This window comes from Saccopteryx bilineata, chromosome 1 (assembly GCF_036850765.1).
Source record: "Saccopteryx bilineata isolate mSacBil1 chromosome 1, mSacBil1_pri_phased_curated, whole genome shotgun sequence".
Lineage (NCBI taxonomy): Eukaryota > Metazoa > Chordata > Mammalia > Chiroptera > Emballonuridae > Saccopteryx > Saccopteryx bilineata.
Window position 1 is genome coordinate 129,854,636 of NC_089490.1, and position 19,253 is coordinate 129,873,888.

At 51.6% G+C, this 19,253-nt stretch overlaps 1 protein-coding gene across 10 annotated transcripts in view; it reads right to left on the reverse strand.

Moving 5' to 3' along the window:
- Positions 1-9,642: 9,642 nt before the first annotated feature.
- The window catches only part of OBSCN (obscurin, cytoskeletal calmodulin and titin-interacting RhoGEF), a 207,689-nt gene continuing 198,078 nt past the window's right edge, over positions 9,643-19,253 (reverse strand). For all 10 annotated transcript variants that reach the window (XM_066266225.1, XM_066266252.1, XM_066266217.1 and 7 more), the window contains 19 exons: positions 18,688-18,748; positions 18,097-18,174; positions 17,545-17,717; positions 17,369-17,395; positions 16,699-16,851; positions 16,565-16,610; positions 16,358-16,435; positions 14,005-16,030; positions 13,305-13,385; positions 12,894-13,004; positions 12,562-12,729; positions 11,979-12,101; positions 11,591-11,761; positions 11,252-11,333; positions 10,814-11,053; positions 10,437-10,660; positions 10,251-10,326; positions 10,018-10,167; positions 9,643-9,911 (listed from right to left, as the gene is read on the reverse strand). In XM_066266225.1, the coding sequence (XP_066122322.1) occupies positions 9,734-9,911; positions 10,018-10,167; positions 10,251-10,326; positions 10,437-10,660; positions 10,814-11,053; positions 11,252-11,333; positions 11,591-11,761; positions 11,979-12,101; positions 12,562-12,729; positions 12,894-13,004; positions 13,305-13,385; positions 14,005-16,030; positions 16,358-16,435; positions 16,565-16,610; positions 16,699-16,851; positions 17,369-17,395; positions 17,545-17,717; positions 18,097-18,174; positions 18,688-18,748 (4,246 nt within the window). In that variant the 3' untranslated portion in view covers positions 9,643-9,733. The remainder of the gene's footprint in view (positions 9,912-10,017; positions 10,168-10,250; positions 10,327-10,436; positions 10,661-10,813; positions 11,054-11,251; positions 11,334-11,590; positions 11,762-11,978; positions 12,102-12,561; positions 12,730-12,893; positions 13,005-13,304; positions 13,386-14,004; positions 16,031-16,357; positions 16,436-16,564; positions 16,611-16,698; positions 16,852-17,368; positions 17,396-17,544; positions 17,718-18,096; positions 18,175-18,687; positions 18,749-19,253) is intronic.

Consider the following 19,253-nt stretch of genomic DNA (forward strand, 5'->3'; position numbering starts at 1 on the left):
TTGAGACAGAGGAGAGATCAAAGGGACCAGAGGAAAAGAGGACAGAGGGAAGGGGGATGATAGGATGGGATAAACCTGAAGGGAAGTGGTGAGGGCGCTTTTGGGAGGGGGGAAGGGAGATCTTGAGGGGAATATGGGGGAGGAGAATGCATTCGGGGTAACACAGAATCTATATAAATGCAATAAATTAAAATCAATAATAATTTTTAAAGAAACAGTATGCCTGTAATACTATGAACTTCCCTCTCAGGACTGCTTTTGTTGTGTCCCATAAATTTTGAGTTGTTGTATGCTCATTTTCATTTGTTTCAAAAATTTTTTTTATTTCTTCCTTGATTTCATTGTTAACCCATTTATTATTTAATAGCATGCTATTTAGTCTCCAAGTGTTTGAGTATTTTTCAGTTTTTCTATTGTAGTTGATTTCTAGTTTCATGCCGTTGTGGTCAGATAAGGTGCTTGATAAGATTTCAATTTCTTAAATTTATTAAGACTTGTTTTGTGTCCTAACATGTGGTCTATCCTTGAGAATATACCATGAGCACTTGAAAAGAATGTATATTCTGTTGCTTTGGGGTGAAAGTTTCTAAAGATATCTATTAAATCCAGTTGATCTATTGTGCTCTTTAAGTCTGCTGTTTCTTTGTTCATCTTCTTTCTTGAGGATATATCTAGTGATGTTAGTAGGGAATTGAAATCCCCTACTACTATAGTATTGCTGTTGATCTTGCGCTTTTTGTCCATCAACATCTGTTTTATATATTTTCATGCTCCTATGTTAGGTTCATATATATTTATAATAGTTATATCTTCCTGTTTAATGCTTCTTTTATGTAGTGACCTTCTTTATCTCTTACCTTTGTTTTAAAGTTTATTTTGTCAGATATTAGTATTGCTACCCCAGCTTTTTTTTTCCTTTCTGTTTGCATGAAATATTTTTTTCCATCCCTTTATTCTCTCAGTCTATGTGTATCTTTTGTTCTGAGGTTGGTCTCTTGTAGACAGTATATGTACGGTTCCTGTTTTCTTTTTTTTTTTTTTTTTTGTATTTTTCTGAAGCTAGAAATGGGGAGAGACAGTCAGACAGACTCCCGCATGCGCCCGACCGGGATCCACCCAGCACGCCCACCAGGGGCGATGCTCTGCCCACCAGGGAGTGATGCTCTGCCCCTCCGGGGGGTCGCTCTGTCACGACCAGAGCCACTTTAGCGCCTGGGGCAGAGGCCAAGGAGCCATCCCCAGCGCCCGGGCCATCTTCGCTCCAATGGAGCCTCAGCTTCGGGAGTGGAAGAGAGAGACAGAGAGGAAGGAGAGGGGGATGGGTGGAGAAGCAGATGGGTGCTTCTCCTGTGTGCCCTGGCTGGGAATTGAACCCGGGACTTCTGCACGCCAGGCCGACGCTCTACCACTGAGCCAACCGGCCAGGGCCCGGTTCCTGTTTTCTTATCCACACATCTACCCTGTGTCTTTTGATTGGAGCATTTACTCCATTTACATTTAAGGATATTATTGATATGTAGTTGTTTATTGCCATTTTATTCGTTAGATCTATAATCATCTTTTTCTCGATTTCTTTTTTCCATTTCTCTTTCTACAGCAAGCCCCTTAACATTTCCTGCAGTACTGATTTGGTTGTAATGAATCCCTTGAGTTTTTTTTTATCTTTCAATTTTAGCTTTTTGTTTCTCTTTCAATTTTAAATGATAATCTTGCTGGATAAAGAAGCCTTGGTTGTAAGCTCTTGTTCTTTGTTACTTTAAATATTTTTTGCCATTCCCTTCTGGCCTCCAGTATTTCTGTTGAAAAGTTGGATGTCATCCTTATGGGGGCTTCTCTATAGGTAATTGACTTCTTTTCTCTTGCTGCTTTTAGTATTTTTTCTTATCTCTTAACTTTGGTGTTTTGATTATGATGTGTCTTGATGTAGGCCTCATTGGTGTTTTTTTTTAATCAGGACTCTCTGTGCTGTTTGAACTTGTGTGACTTTTTCCTTCATCAGTTTAGGAAAGTTTTTAGCTATGATTTCTTCAAACAGGTTCTCTATCCCTTGTTCTTTCTCTTCTCCTTCAGGAACCCCTATGATGCAGATGTTATTTCTCTTCGTATTGTCACAGAGTTGCCTTATAGTTTCCTCAGACTTTTTGAGTCTCTTTTCTTTTTGTTGCTCTGTTTCTGTGTTTTTATTTATCTTGTCCTCTAATTCACTGATTCGATCCTCTGCTTCATACAGCCTGCTGTTGATTCCTTCTAGTGTAGTCTTCATTTCTGATATTGTAATTGCCATTTCTTTTTTTTTTTTTTTTACTTTTTTTTTCTTTACAGAGACAGTGAGAGAGATAGACAGGGACAGACAGACAGGAACGGAGAGATGAGAAGCATCAATCATTAGTTTTTCATTGCGTGTTGCAACAACTTAGTTGTTCATTGATTGCTTTCTCATGTGTGCTTTGACCACGGGCCTTCAGCAGACCGAGTAACCTCTTGCTTGAGCCAGCGACCTTGAACTCTAGCTGGTGAGCTTTTGCTCAGACCAGATGAACCCGCACTCAAGCTGGTGACCTCAGGGTCTCGAACCTGGGTCTTCAGCATCCCAGTCCGACGCTCTATCCACTGCGCCACTGCCTGGTCAGGCGTAATTGCCATTTCTGATTGATTCTTTTTTATTATTTCAGTGTCCTTTTTGATGCTTTCAATTTCTTTATTTAGGTGTTCATTAAGTCCATCCATTGTGGCTTTGAGATCCTTAAGCATCTTAACAATCATTATTTTAAATTCTGCATCTGGTAATTTTAAAACATCTTTATTTATTTATTTATTTATTTATTCATTTTAGAAAGGAGAGGGGGGGAGAGAGAGGAGATAGAGAAGGGGGGAGGAGCAGGAAGCATCAACTCCCATATGTGCCTTGACCAGGCAAGTCCAGGGTTTTGAACCGGCAACCTCAGCATTTCCAGGTCGACGCTTTATCCACTGCGCCACCACAGGTCAGGCTCTGCATCTGGTAATTTGATTACTTCCATCTCATTTAGTTTTTATTCTGGGGATTTTTCTTGTGGAATCATATGGTTTATGTTCCTCTGTCTTCCCATTCTTTCTGTGTGTGGTTTGCAAGCTTGTTAGAGTTGTGGGTCTGAGGTTGGTTTATGGAATGTGGCTTCTTCTCCAGGATTTTTATTCCTCAGCCTCTGCCTGTTGCTTGGATTTTAATTCTCCTTAACTAGTAGAGCTGCTTAAAAGTCTTAATTTTCCTGGTGTTTGTTTGCTGAGTCCAGCAGGAAGCATCTGTGCTAATCCCAGCAGGGAGCTTCTATGTTTGCTGATCCCAGCAGGGGGCTTCTGTCTTGAGGAGGGGAGAAGTGGGCATATATATATTTTTTTAGTTGAAAGTGTATCCAGGAACGTTGTGAGTGTGACCTCTGATAGTCTGAATGTGTGTTTTGCCTAGTGCCTCTGTGGGGGCGGGGTGCATTCTCAGTATAAAGGGGGAGGTGTAGCTCAGTACTCCCTGGAAACCTGAGTCACTGTCACTCCCCTTTATTTCCTCCTTTCTGAACAATATTTTGTGCTTATTGAAGCTGGAGAGCTTTTTGGAGGTGAGTCAGCTGGTTCCATGCTTGGCTTGTGCAGGGTGTAGCGAATGCCCCTCACCCAGCTATGGCTGCTTTGGCACTGGAGAATGACTCAGATTAGCTCAGGCTCTCCTCTCTGCAGCACCATTTATGTCTCCATGTCTCAATCTCCCCCCTCTCCTTATGCAAGACCAGTCCTATCAGCCCCCCTCTCCCCCAGAGCCCCAGGTAAGTAGCTGTGAGGGATATTTTCTGTGCTGGCCCTTTAAGGCTGCACTTTCTTTCACCAGCCGCTTCCCACAGACAGAACTCTCGCTCTTCTCCCCACTCAATGCTGTCAGACTGTCTCCTCCAGTCCCTGGGTTTCTAGGCTGGGGCTCTGGTCCTGGGACTGAGGACCCCCACCTCTCAGGGTTTTTCTCCTTGCAATAAGAGCACTTCTGGACCCTCAGCCTCAACCTCCCCTCACTCCTCGGAGCAGGGGAGCCCCCACCATGCCCCTGCACTCCCTACCAGGATTGGTGTGGATTCTTCTGTGCTCCTTGGTTTTCGAGTCCTGTTTTTTTAGTCCAAAGTTGGTTTTTCACAATGATTTTTCATAAAATAGTTTGTAATCCAGTTTGGTCATGGGAGGTGGCAGTCTGTGCATCTGTCTACTCCACTGCCATCTTGGAATCTCTCTCCTGATCACTCTTAATTTTTGTAACAACTCTATTGTGATATAATTTTCACACTATAGAATGCAGCTGTTTCAAGTGGACAATTAAAAGATTTTTACTAAATTGGCCATCATTACAATCCAAATTCAGAGCATTCTCATCGCCTCCACTAATAAAGACACTATTCCACTAATGTAGTGTATTACATGCCTGATTTTCAAGATGTAACAGCCATGTGGTAGTCCTGTGATAGATCCCATCTAATGCTTTCAGTATCTTCCTGAACTCCATTGGCTCAGGTTTTTACATTCATACATGGGGGAATGTGAGCCTGGTTTTCCTAGGGTCTTTGTTCCCTCTTCCACTGTTTTCTGTACTTATTTGTGAAAAACTGCTGTTGTTTAATCCTTCAGTGTTTTGTGGAATTCTCCAGTGAGATTCTATGCTTTTCTTTATGGAAAGGCTTTAAATTACTATTTCAATTTTTTCAGTTGTTATGGGTCTGTTCCGATTTTCCAATTCTTAAGTAATTTTTGTCTTTCTGGGAATTTCCCCATTTCATCTAGGCTGTCTAAATTTCTGGCATAAATTCTTCTATGTATAATATTTTCTTATAATCCTTTTAATTAGGATTATAAGAAAGGTTGGTGGTGATGTTTCTTTCATTTATGATCTTGGTAATTTGTGTCTTTTTGTCTCTGGTCAATAGCACTAACATTTTGTGAAAATTATTTTGATCTTTTCAATTTTTATTTCACTTGGCATTCTCTATTTTTCCTTATTTTTTATTTCAGTGATCTTCATCTTTATTCCACTCCCTCCTTTTTTCTGCTTGTTTGAGGGTCAGGTTGCTCTTTTTTCTTTTTCTATTTTTCTTAAAGTTTAAGTTTAAGTTATTGATTTCAGATCTTCTAACACAGACATTTGCAGCTATAAATTTTTCTTTATACACTGCTCCAGGGCATCTCGTTACTTTTGATATTCTGTTTTCCTTTTTTTTTTTTTTAGCTCGCAATACTTTCTTTTTTTATGTTTCTTTTTGTGTGTGTGACAGGGACAGAGAGAGGGACAGATAGGAACAGACGGATGGGAAGAGAGAGAGATGAGAGGCATCAATTTTTTGTTGTGGCACCCTAGCTGTTCATTGATTGCTTTCTCCTATGTGCCTTGACCAGAAGGCTACAGCAGAGAGAGTGACCCCTTACTCAAGCCAGTGACCTTGGACCCAAACTGGTGAGCTTTGCTCAAACCAGACGAGCCCACACTCAAGCTGGCGACCTCAGGGTTTCGAACCTGGGTCCTCTGCGCCCCAGTCTGATGCTCTATCCACTGCACCGCCGCCTGGTCAGGATAGCTTGAAACACTTTCTAATTGTCTTTGTGATCTCTTTTTTTTGACACATGAGTTATTTACAAGTATATTGTTTAATTTCCAAATATTTGAGGCTTTCCCAAATTTCCTTCTATTGTTGATTTATGATTAAACTCCATTGTGGTGAGAACACATACTTAGTTGTTTTATAGCATGGCATATTGCCCATGAAAAGAATGTGAGCTCTGTTGCTCTTCAGTGGAGTGTTCTATTGTATCCATGATTGTACACCATGTGATTTTAATTTATGGAGGTGACTGACAACACCATTGAAAGATTAATTTATTATTTACACTTCTCAAAAGAAGAAGTCATTCCTCTGGATTCACATTACTGCCTGGTGTTGATTCATTTTTCCAAAATAGGTCCATTTCTTTCACTCTTCTCTGTGCTATTGTGTGTGTCTTATATATTATAAACCCAACAATACACTTTTATAATTATTGTTTTATGTGGTTGGCTTTTAAATCAGTCAAGAAAACTTTATTGATACTGTCTTCCATATCTACCTATGTAATTACTATATAATTATATCTACCATGCTTTTTATTTCTTCATGTAGATTTGTGTTTTCATCTGGTTTCAATTTCTTTTAGTCCTGTAGTATGTTTTGTAAGAAAAGCTTGCAAGCAGTTCTTTCAATTTTTTTAAAATATCTGGGAATATCATTATTTATATTTGTTTTTGAAGGGTAGTTTTGCTAATTATAGAATTCTTAGCTTCTTTTTCTTTCTTTTAGCTCTGTAAGTATGTTATCTGAACATCTTCTGCCCTCCACTGTTTTTAATGAGGAATCAGCTGTTTATCTTATTGGGTTACCCTGTGTGTGATAAGTTGTTTTTCTCTTGCTGCTTTCAAAATTTTTCCTTTGTTTTTGTTTTTCCTTAGGTTGACTATAATGTGTCTAGATGTGGATCTCTTTTTGTCCACCATTTGGAGTTTATCAAATTTATAAGATATGTATATTAATGTCTTTCATCATGTTTGAGAAAATTTTTGACAATTATTTCTTCAAATATTCTTAACCTCTTTCACTTTCTGGGACTCCCATTTATATGTATGTTAGTATGTGTTTTGGTGTCTCACAGTTCTATGAGGTTATGTTCAGTGTTTTAAATTTTTTTTTTTGTATTTTTCTGAAGTTGGAAACGGGGAGGCAGTCAGACAGACTCCTGCATGCGCCTGACCGGGATCCACCCAGCTCCACCAGGGGGCGATACTCTGCCCATCTGGGGCGTCGCTCTGTTGCAACCAGAGCCATTCTAGCACCTGAGGCAGAGGCCACAGAGCCATCCTCAGTGCCCGGGCCAACTTTGCTCCAATGGAGTCTTGGCCGTGGGAGGGGAAGAGAGAGACAGAGAGGAAGGAGAGGGGGAGGGGTGGAGAAGCAGATGGGCGCTTTTCCTGTGTGCCCTGGCTGGGAATCGAACCTGGGACTCCTGCACGCCAGGCCAACGCTCTACCACTGGAGCCAACTGGCCAAGGCTGTTTTAAATATTTTTCTTTTTCTTTTTCAAATTGGATCACCTGTATTGATAGATCTTAAAGTTTACTAATTGTATTTTTTGTCAGATAAAGTCTGCTGTTGAGCCCCTTTTTTAATTTATTCACTTCAATTTTTGTACTTTTCAACTCCAGAATTTCCATTTGTTTATTGCTTATAATTTTTATTTCTTACTAATATTCCCTATTTAATGGACCAGTGGCATCATACTGTCTTTAATTTTTTTATTTTTGTATTGAAGTGTCTACTATTTTTTTTTGAAATAGGGGTAAATGCCTATAACATAAAATGTACCATCTTTAACTTTTTTTTTTTTTTTTTTTTTTTTTTTTTTTTACAGAGACAGAGAGGGTCAGAGAGAGGGATAGACTGGGACAGACAGACAGGTACAGAGAGATGAGAAGCATCAATCATTAGTCCTTCGTTGTGCATTGTGACACCTTAGTTGTTCATTGACTGCCCTCCCACATGTGCCTTGACCGCTGGCCCTCAGCAGACCGAGTAACCCCTTGCTCGAGCCAGCGCCCCTGGGTCCAAGCTGGTGAATCTTGCTCAAACCAGATGAGCCAGCGCTCAAGCTGGTGACCTCGGTGTCTCGAACCTGAGTCCTCAGCATCCCAGTTCGATGCTCCATCTACTGTGCCACCACCTGGTCAGGCAACCATCTTTAACTTTTTAAGTGTACCACATAGTTGTGTTAATTATATAATGATGTTTTTCAATAGCACCTGGAATGTTTTCATCTGCCAAAGCTGAGATTGTATACACATTGAACAACCTACCAATAAAATACTTATATCACATAAACAGAGAGAGTTTTGGTTTAAGTAGATTTATCAGGAAGGCTGTCTGGGAAGAGGCCACCCCGAATGAGAAGGGAAGAGAGTCATGGGAGGAATAAGGGATGATGTGGCAAGTCCTATGCAGGGCTGCAAGGAGTCACCAGTGGTTTCACAAGAAGCACGGCACAGAGTACCAACGCAGAACACATGAGAAAAACTAGGCTTCCAGGGAAGCAAGGCCAGGCCATCCTAGACCCAGAAAAGCTGAGATCCTGGAGGATCTGGAGGACCCATTTCCTTCGTACAGCCCCAGCAAGTGTCTCTCAGTGTCAGAATTGAAGCTCTGCTCAACCTGTTGAATTTGACCTCTAAAGGCTTAGACAAGAGCAAGTCTTATCCCAGCACACAGCACAGAGGAGGTCACCAAAGAAATGCATACTCCAAAGACAAGGAGCTTAGTCTTACCTGGTCCCAGCATACTGAACCAAGCTTGCTGTGGGCATGGCAAGCTGGGGCTGGATGAGTATGTGATGGAGAGGAAGGAGTGGGTTCATACACAGGGCACCATGAGAGCTGAGACTGCAGGTGTGCTCATTGTACCTCTGAACAGGAGCGGCCAGGGTACAGGAAGTGCCATGTGGGAGGACTCCTCAGCAGAGGACATACATAGTCCCTGGACATGATGTATTGCCCCCCAAAGAGAGCACTGGTATTGGGAGACCATTCCTAACAGCAAGTAAAGTTGGAAGCTGGTGGAGGTGAAATAAGGCAACACTGCTCATGTGACCTCAGGACAACATGTTTGTTCCAAACAGGATTTCCCTGTGGGCAGCAGGAACATCTGGCAGGAACTGGGTGGGGGGAAGAAGACTGTGGCTCAGGCTCCTTCAGCAGCTTCCATGACACCTCCCCTAACTCTGCTCCCACCTCTCAACTCCTTCTGGGTGGCCTGACTGGTCACTCACCAGGATCCTTCTGCCTCAGACCAAGAAAGGGCTGCAGTGGCCTATCCTGGAGGCTTTGATGGAGGACCAGGCCAGGAAGGTGACCATGGGAATCACTCAGTCCTGCACCCTGGAGCTCAGGAGGACCAGGCCAGGATGGTTACCATAGGGATCATTCAGTCCTGCACCCTGGAGCTCAGGAGGACCAGGCCAGGAAGGTGACCATGGGAATCATTCAGTCCTGCACCCTGGAGCTCAGGAGGACCAGGCCAGGAAGGTGACCATGGGAATCATTCAGTCCTGCACCCTGGAGCTCAGGAGGACCAGGCCAGGAAGGTGACCATGGGAATCACTCAGTCCTGCACCCTGGAGCTCAGGAGGACCAGGCCAGGAAGGTGACCATGGGAATCATTCAGTCCTGCACCCTGGAGCTCAGGAGGACCAGGCCAGGATGGTTACCATAGGGATCATTCAGTCCTGCACCCTGGAGCTCAGGAGGACCAGGCCAGGAAGGTGACCATGGGAATCATTCAGTCCTGTACCCTGGAGCTCAGGAGTCCCAGTGGAAATGCTTCAGTGGCTGGCAAGTTGGGTGAGACTGAGGGACCAATTGTGCCACTTTGTGGGGGACGGAAGAGGTTTTTGTTTGTAAGCTGGACACCCCAGGTGAGGCTGCCCTGACAGGCTCTTTCAACCCAAGAAACAAAGAAGGGCAGTTCTGCTAACTAAATGGTCCCCCAAACCCCAGGAAGGTGCATGGCCCTCACCCTCTTCCCTAAAACAAAACAGTGGAATGGAAGACACCTTGCGCAGTTCGTTTTTTATTGGCATGTCTGTGCATATACAACATGTGGAGGCCAGGCTGGGTCAACCCCACTCACTCACACACCACAGGGCCAAGTGCTCAGCACATGTGGGCCAAGCTGTGCTTCTTATACAGCAGCGCCCGCCTCTTCTCACGCTCGCGCACAAAGGTGCGCAGACGCGCAGTGGGGAAGGTCACCACGGAGGGCTGGGAGCAGGCTGGGCCCTCCTCAGTCAGCCACCGGTTCTGCAGGCAGCTGGATGCACAAGGCCGGCCCCTGGAGCATGGGGAGGGTGGGGAGGGTCAGTCTGCTCTGGTTGTTGCAGGGCAGAGGGGAATGGGCATTACTGAAGGTTGTGGGGGTGAGAACAGGTCCACTTTACCAGGGGTGCGTGCACAGTGTGCTCTGAAGGAAGGCCAGGGCGCCCCTGGACAGCCCCGCATAGCAGCGACTCAGGAGGATGAGCCCCTTGCGCAGGCCTTTCTGCAGGTCTCGTGTGCCCTCACTGCTCACAGGGTACTCTGCGCTCAGCCTGTGCGGGTGGGAGGCAGGGGTCTGAGGTCACCCTCCTGGATCCATACCACCCACATCCCTCCCCCAGTGTGGAAGACTCACATGATAAACGCTGTCACACCGATGGCCCATATGTCTGTCTGCTGGACAGCATCCTGGCCTTCCAGGAGCTCAGGGGCTAAGGGGTTTGGGAAGGGGGCACAGGTAAGGGGCTGGGTGTCTGCAGTGGATGGGGCAGGAGGCAAAACTTGGGGGGGTCTCTCCTGGCCCACCCCGCACCCTGCGCACCCATGGTCTCCACGTAGTCTTTGAACCTCTCCGAGGGTAGGATTCTCTCCTGGGCTAGGCTCTGGGCATTGCCCAAGTCGACCACCTTGAGCAGGTTGTACTCGGTGACAATCATGTTCTCAGACCTGAGGTCCAGATGCAGTATGCGCTGTGCGTGCAGGTACTGGGCAGCGCTCAGCATCTGCCATAGGTAGTCCTTCACCTCTGACTCTGAGTAGGAGTCCCTGGGGGGGGGGCATAGAGAAGGGGCTCTGCTCTGTCTGTTTCTGCTGAGACCGCTCCCTGGCAAGGGCTGACCAGTGGAGGTGTGCCCGATGTGCACTTGGGCAATGCACTCAGCCCTCCCAACCCTACATCCAGGCTGGGAGACCACTCACCGCTGGGCCAGGCAGGGGAGCAGCTCGGGCCCAGAGCACAGCTCCAAAATGAGGACCAGGTGCCGGGGACTGAGGTAGGCAGCCTGCAGCTGGGCCAGGTGTGGGTGGCGCAGGCCTTTGAGGGCCTCATACTCACGAAGCACCACTGTCCTGTTCTCCGGGCGGTAGGGGATGATTTTGGCAGCCAGCATGCGTCCGCTGGTCTTCTCCCGGCACTGCCGCACCACACTGAAGCGGCCCCTGGAGAGGAAGCACAGGCCAGACCCCTGAGGACCCTTCCTGTCCCTGCCTGCAGGCCCCATGTGCCCTCCTGCAGCTCCTTCCCACTCTCAGAGCTGCAGGGATGGAGCCCAGGGGAGACAGAGGGGTGCATATGCTGGTGAGCAGTGGGGGAAGGGAGAGAGCAGAAAGAGAGAGAGTGCAGGAGGCTGCTGGCACCTTCGGATCTGTGTCTGGAAGGCGAAGGTCTGGGTGCTGGGGAACAAATGGGCTGGTGGTGCAGGGCTGCTCTCCTTAGAGGCTGCGGAAAGGAAAGCAGGTGACTGGGGTGTTCCTGTTGCCCCAGCTCCCCAACCTTGTCGCCTATCACCCCTTCCCTTGCACCTTGACAAGGGGCCCCTCTTTAAAACCACACTTGGCTTCTTATTCTTTGGACCATTTGAGGATGGAGGAGTGGTGACACAGTAGCCAGAACAAATCTTCCCAGTGACTGTATGTGCCTTGGGCAATTCTAAAGGGATCACCACCCTCCGCCTGCCGGGTCCTGCAGAGGCTCACCCAGGTGGCCGGGCCCTCCCAAGAGGACCTGCTCCGAGGGGCTGCTGAAAGGGCCCATGCCAGCCTTGCTGACAGCCGCAGTCCGGAAGGTATATACACCGCTCCTTGAAAGGTTGCTGGCCAGGTAGCAGCAATCAAAGATGTCTGAGGCCAGGGTGTTCCAGGTGCCACCTGACCACACGGAGTGGGTGAGGGGCAGCTCCAGACCTCCCCATTCCAGAATTCAGGGTGGAGAGACCCCTCCCTGAGTGAGGTTGCCGTGGTGGGTGTTCAGGGGCACAGAGAGGGCCAGGCACTTCCCCCAGAAGCACTGAGTTGCCAGGCACTTCCCGCCACCCCCACTCGCCACGGAGCCCCCCAGGGGGCGAAGGTGCAGGCACAGTCCTACCGTCCAGGCTGCACTGCACAATGTAGGTCACAGGGCCATAGGACTCCATGGGCTTCCAGACCAGCAGCACCCCGTCTGTGTACACCTCCCCGATGTCTGGGCGCGGGGAGGACGAGGGGCGCTCTGCAGAGTCCAAGTCCGGGGTCTGAGGTGGGCTCTCAGGGGTGGTCCATTCAGTTCCAAGTCCCTGTCCCCAGCCCTGCACCTTACTGCCAGGCCCTGGCCCCACCCTCTCCCTGGTCCCATAGATTCCAGGCTCTTCTTCTGGCAGAGTCTCGGGAGGTGTCTGCCTGCTCAATCACAGGCTTCCCTCATCCGGTACATGCTCGGGAGCCCACGGAGTGGCCTTCGCCGGGAGCTGTCTTCCCAACCCAGGTTCTGGTCAGAGATGTCTCAGCTTGGCTGAGTAGTGGAGCAGGGCACCTGGAGTTGGCCACCTGAGGGCTAGCCCACTCGAGGGACCAAGGTGTGGGGTCTAAAAGCTAGTCTCACAGGCTCCCTTGGAAACCTTCAGGAGAAGGTGACAGACTGGAGTGGCCCCTCCTTTCATCTCCACTGAGATGGCCTGGCGAGGCCCACCCACCTGCTTTCCGGAGGACAGCTGTGGTGGCCACTGTGCCCAGAATATTGCGTACACTGCACGTGTACATGCCTAGGTCCTCGGCGGTCACTACCAAAATGGTCAGAAGGTGGAAATTCTTGAGCGTGGAGGAGATGAGGAGGCGGCTGCTGCTCTCCAGGATGGCTCCGTCTGCATCAGGATAGAGCAAGCCAGGAAATGGCTCAAAACACCTAGGCCTCACACCCTGTCGAGGCCTCAGTTTCCCTCTGTACCTTAATAGCCATGACTTCAAGGACCACCCCTATTGTTCTGCCACTCTCTACCCGCTCACTGGCACCAGGATAGCTCCTAACCTTTAATCCAGGTGGCCTGTGCAGCTGGCTGGGCCGACACCTGGCAGGCAAGAGTCACAGACTGGCCCAGTATCACTGTCTCATCTGCAAGCTCCCTTAAGAAGAATGGCGCTAGAAAAGTAGGTAGAGCAAGCATCAGAGGTGATCCCCAGCCAAAGAGCATGAAACCTGAGGTGGGGATACTGGAGAGAAGCCAACCCTCACCCAGCTCATCTTCAACACCAGCACCTCTTCCAGGAAGGCTTCCAGGACTGCTCAGTCCTGACAGCCAGGGAGCCGGAGCACCCCCATCTGGGATCAAGCCACTGTGGGTTTTAGCTTGCCCTCCTCTGGTCTGGGCACTGTGAAAGGGCTCCCCTCCCCCAAAGCCAGGCTCCCCCCCTCAGCAGCAGGGGGACCAAGCACATTCACCTTGGTCTCTGTTCTTCAAACCTGGGAGCTGGAAGGAAGCTAGACCTGCCTTCTTCCTGGGGGGGCCCTCCTTCTCTGGATCTGCAAGGAGAACATGACCGAGGGAGGTCACACCAAAGGGCTGGCTCCTTTTGGCAGCCAGCCGCCTGGCACTGCCATCCGCAGCAAGGGAAGAGGATTATGGGGCCACCCACCACTCACTGCCAGATTCCCATGTGGCAAAAAAGCCCAGATCCCAGGGTTTTGTTTTTTTGAAACAAACTAATTCTGCTGTGAAGGCCACCCACTCCTTAGCCTGAAGCATCGGCTCATCCTGGGTGGGGGAACCTTGGGCAGGTAGGGGAGCAGCTCAGGGGCACAAGTGCCTTGGAGGCCTGGCTGAAGTCTGGGGTCAGGTAGGGTCAGAGAGGGTCAAAGGTCAGGAAGACTGGTCCTGTTGGGATCCTCTCCACAGGGGTTTAACCCCTGCAATGGCTCCAGGTTCCCACACGAGGTCTCAGATATACATGGGAGGAGATGAATCCAAGATGGTGACCTTGGGAACAGAAGCCCTTGTGTGCTTGGAGTGTGGGCAGAACAGGGACAGGAAGGAGGTGGGCTTCATGTGTTAGATGGGATCCTGAGCTGCGATTCCTGGGCATGGGTGCAAGATACCCAAAGGCACAGAGAGGTCCCACCTGGTCCAGCCCAGAAGCCTCACCTTGAGGCCTGCCCCTCAGGAGGCGGGAGATATGAGCCACCGAAGCCCTCACCCTCCGGCGCAGATCCAGCTCCACAGGCTCCTCCGCTGGGGCATGCCTCCCAGGGAAGCGCAGGAGGCCCCTGGAGGGCGGGGACCACTTGCGCTTCCTGCTGCAGCCTGCCTCCCCGAGCAGGGCTTCCACATCCTCCAGCTCCTCCCTGATCTCCAGGCCAGCGGGGAGGCCCAGCACACCCTCCCAGGGACGCTCTGCCTTTGGGAGCTCAACCAGCTCCTCCCTGGCCTCAGACGCTGGGGAGGGTGGCAGCTCTGGCTTGGGGATCTTCCTGAAGATCATGAACTCAAAAGGTAGGTATTTGATGTCATACAGGTCGGACAGGTTGAGATAGGCAGGCTCCACCTCTGATATATCAAGAGACACGGTGTCAGCTGCCTCCATGTCCCTTGACAGGTCCTGGATCTGTACCAGGGACACCTGGGATCCCGCACAGCAGTCTTCCCATGAGGTCAGCTCTGGGGAGGCCCTTGGAGTATCCTTGCTGCCTTCTGGCAGGGGTACCACGCTGGCCTGGGAGAGTAGGCTCTGGGCCCCTGGTTCATCCTGTTCTTCCAAGGACTGAGAGGTGGCCCAGGCCATCCTGGCCCAAAGGGGTCCCTGTCCCAGCATGCCTCCTGCATCCCCACCGAAGGCAAAGGCACCGTAGCCAGCCATCCCCACATAACCTCCATGGTGCCCAAGGGAGAACTTCTGTGAGGTTGCCTGCTCCTGAGGCTGAGGTGGGCTGCACTCAGACTTGGACAGGCCCTCTGTCTCCTTGGCTAAATTCTTGGTTTCCAAGGAGAGGCCGGGTTCTGCGCCAGATGGGGAGGCTGGCTCTGGAGAGCTGAGGGTACTGGGCCTCCCAGGGAGACTGGTGGCCTCCAACCTCTTCTTAGAATCTGATGGGAGACTTGCCTGAGTTGGGGAGGAGGGAGCCTGGAGCTCCCCAGCGAGGAAGGGGCTTGAGGTGGCCAAGAAAGCCTCCAGGTAGCCCCCTGGAGGAAGGGAGCCAGAAACCTGACCTGTGGCAGTTACAGCAGGGGCGCAGCCCTTGCCCAGGGCTGGGCCCCACTGAGGGTGCCGGAGAAAAGCCGGCTGCCCCGCACAACTGTCCTGGGGTGACCCCTCTTGTTCGGCAAGGCCAGGACCCACACCAGTGGATGAAAATAGGCCCTGCCCTTTCACAGACTCCATCTCCATGGCACCTTCGACACCTCTGGGCAGGCTTTCCCCTCCTGGAGCTGCCTGAAGGCCCCTGAGGCCGGGAGTGGGACACTGCCCCTCATGGCAGGCCTGTGATGAGTGCTTGTTGGAAGGTGGACAGTCAAACTCCGGGGAATGGCTGGGGCAGTGGCCTCCGGGGGTGCTGGTACTGGCGCTGGGCAGCCTCAGGGAAGTCTCAAAGGAGGGTGCCTTGGCCATCAGAGCAGCCTGCTTCTCCCAGGCAGCCTCCTCTTCCAGCGCGCGGTGCTCCAGCAGCGGCTCCCGCAGGCCAGGCAAGGTGCGCGCGAAGTAGCCACCCTTGAGCAGGTGTTTCCGCCGCCGCACGGGGACCTGCCTGCTACCCACGGCTGGGCCCCCGCGTTCGGTGCTCTCCCCGGCCTGCTGGTAGAACAGGCTGCGGATAATGCTGTGCCGGGGCACGCAGCCAGAGGCGGCTGGGAGCTCTGTGCCCTGGGGCGAGGCAGGCGGAGGTGGTGCCTCCGAGCGAGGACAGGCCCCGGCCTCTTCCGGCAGGCTGGCAGACTGCCGCAGGAAACCCCGCGGGTGCAGGAGGGGGGAGTGGGTCACCGGAGAGGGCGGCAGCGACTTGGCTAGGGTCAAGGGTGTCAGTTCGGTGTCGGAGGAGGAGGAGCTGCTGGAAGAGGCGCCGGTGTCGCAGCGCAGGTGCCGGGCCACTCCTAGAGACGGGCTGTCTGGCGGGCCCTGGAGCAGCTCTGGGATGGAGCGCATCACCAGGATGGACTTGTAGCTCATCAGGGAGCTCTGGGGGCACAGGGACAGGGGACCATAAGCTGGTGCCCGCTGCCTTCAACTGGGGGCTCAGGAAATGAGGGCATTGAAAGCCCCTGTCCTCATCCCCTGCACCCCAGGAGTCTGTGGTTATTGTCCTCACCTTGGCAAGAAGTATGTGCAACCACCCTGTAGATCCCCCCCAAAAAAGATGTCTCTCCCAGACCCAGAGGGGCATACAGCCAGCACTGGGAGCCTAGCTTCTCTCCGCTGCTGCCAGGCTCCTCCAGGCACCTGCCCCCACCGCTGCACGTGTCCTGCTGTGCCCCTGGCATCCACCTCCTCTGTGGCTGGGCTCACCTGCCAGCGGCTGCGGGCCAGGAGGAACTTGAGCTGCTTGGTGTTGATGAAGACGGCTTCCTCTGCGGGCACAGACTTCTGGAGGACCAAGAGAAGAAAGCCACCTCAGGGGAGACCTTGGTGCACCCTAGGGTCAGATAGGTCCTACCTCTCTTGGCATCAGTTTCCCTCCCTGCTCACCAGGCAGGCTAGATTCGGCCTACTCACCAGGAACCAAGGGTGGGCAAGGCACTGGGCTGCACTAGGCCTGGCCCTGTGGGGAGAGAAAGCGGGGGTCAAGCTGGGGGCCAGCCGGTCCCCTGAACAGATGATAGGGAGGGGAGGAGGGCTTTTGCACTCACTCTGGGGCCTTCTGCAGGGTGGCCTTGATGAAGTCCTGAGCGTCCTGGCTGAGGCGTGTGACCACTGGGCTGCTCCAGGACACCCGCCCCTCCAGCACATTCAGGAGGGTCGCACGGTCGCTCTCCCCAGCAAATGGGGATGAACAGGTCAGGCTGAAAGCAGAGGGAGTGTCCAGCACTCAGACATGGCCTTGGATTTCTGGGTCCCATGTGGTTTATGGGTGGAACTCTGACTAGGACGGCCTCTCAGCACCCTCAGAATCCCAGCAACTGTCTCAGACTGGCCCGGAGACCCAGGCTCAGCCAGGAGTGGGGACCTAGGCTTGGCCTGGAATAGAGCTCAAGACCCAGGCTCAGCCTACACCAGCAGTGTCCTCAGGGCAGGATGTTGTGAGGGGCCCACGGACAAACCAGCCAGACTCTGCAGAAACAGTGCTTTGCTCATGCCCCAAAGAGCTCCTCTGGGACGGAGTGTGTGTGCAAAGCACCGGGCAGAAACCTCTTATCAGAACTGGCCCACCACTCCTCATTCCTGAAATAGCTGCCCCTTGAGTCCCGGGTCTCTGATACGGGGAAGGCCAGCGGTGCCTGTGACCTCCTGTGGGGCTGCTAGGAAGGATCTGGGGTTGGCTTCGAAGAAGATAGCTGATGAGAGCCAGGGTGTCCTCACCTGAGGTAGGAGATGACCCCCATAGCCCTGTAGGAACAAAACCACAGCTGTAAGACACCCCAGGCCTGGCCCGCAAGTGAGGGGCACAAGGGGGTGAGCGCCGAGGTGGGAGCGAAGGCAGAGAGCAGGAGGACAGGCCAGCATGACAGCTTTGTCCCCGGAGCTCACCCACTCACCAGATGTCAGAGGCCTTGCTCACAGGAGTCTGCTCGATGATCTCAGGGGACACAAACTCAGGGGACCCGTACTTGCTATACATCGGCTCTGCCAGGGTGATTTTTTGGGCAAAGCCAAAATCGCAGATTTTAATGTCTTCCTGAGCAGGATGCACCATCAGGATGTTGGCGGGCTATTGGGCAGAGTCAGGGGGCAGGTGAGGCCTTGAGCTAAGGAGGTGATTCCCAAGACTGCCAGGTCTGAGGGGGACAAGAGAGTCTGTGCAGGCCTGTCCCAGGGAGACAGAGAGGCCGGTGGAGGGGGAGGGACAGTGGGCTGTCCTCGGGGCAGGTTTTGGTATAATTTGGGAATGGCCTCTGCTCTATTAGAGCCAAGCCACACCCCACCTGAAGGGGTTGCTCCTAAAGTAGTGAGCTCCTCATCCCCCAAAATGAGCAAATCCTGACAGGGAAGCTGGGAGTAGTGGGCTTGTGCCTTTCTATCCTGCAGGCCCCAGGGTCCCACCTGCCCCTCCCTGGGCTCTGGGGACACAGGATAGGTGGGGCAAGTACCTTTATGTCCAGGTGGAGGATGCCATGGCTGTGCAGGTAGTGCAACCCCTCCGCCAGCTGCTGGATGTAGACTTTGACCTATGGCGGCAAAGGCCATCACTCAGGTGAGAGAGCCAGCCTCGACCTCCCCCTCCACTTTCCTCTCTGCCCTCTTCCAGTCTACACCTCCACTCCCTCCAGACATGGGAATATCCCACATACAAAGTTTCTCAGACCTCACAAGCCTGGGCATGAGGATGGATTCTCTTGGGCCCCAAAGGTGGGGAGGGTATGTGAAGCCACCTGAGCAAAGCAGGAAGCTTGATGTCTCAGGAGTCGGTGAGGGTTGGCCCCCTGGCCAGATGTGTTCTGAGAGAGGAGAGTGGTGAGCCCTGGCTGGGAGGGCTTTGAGAGTTGACTGAGGAGCTACGACACCTCATAAGACCCTGAGGACCCCCCAACAGGTCTCTGAGCTGGAGCACACTGTGCGAGAGGAGGGTTGTGTCTGCTGAGACAGGCAGGCAGGGTGGGGTGGGGGGTGGGGTCGGAGGCCTGGCAGGGTATGCATGCAAGCCTACTAGTTAGGCAGACAAGCTCAGACTACAAGGTCACCTCAGCCTCTGTCACCACATGCTTCTTGAACAAGTGGTCCAGTAGTTCCTCCGATGAACAGCTGGAGCTTGGGTTAAGAAAAGCTCTGGGGTCTGGAAACCACACGGCCCCACACCTCGTAGTAAGTAAGTCTTATCTCGGGAGAGTGGTGGGACTCCATGCCGGGGCGGTGGGGCTTCCAGGTTGAGGAGAGGATGTGAAACAGAGACCCTGAGGAAAAGAACTGAGGCCAGTGGCCAGAGCAGAGTCAGGGTGGAGGTGTCCTCTTCCCTCTGCACAGAGCCCACAGCCTCTGCAGGGACAAAGATTGCTGACTGGTGGAGCTGAGGGTGTGGTGACACCCTCACCTGGGCAGCAAGTGGTGGAGTGAGACCCAGAGGGGGCCGGGAAGGTATGTGCCCCTCCTGGGAGCCTGACTGGACAGTGAAGGAGCCCTAGCACTTGGGGCCTGGGGTTGCCATTTAAGCAGTTTGAACTCGTGCTGGAGAGGGCTCACATGGATTGTAGGAGTCTTGAATCCTTTGGACACAATACTGCCCAAAGTCCTGGCTCAAGAAACAGAGAGC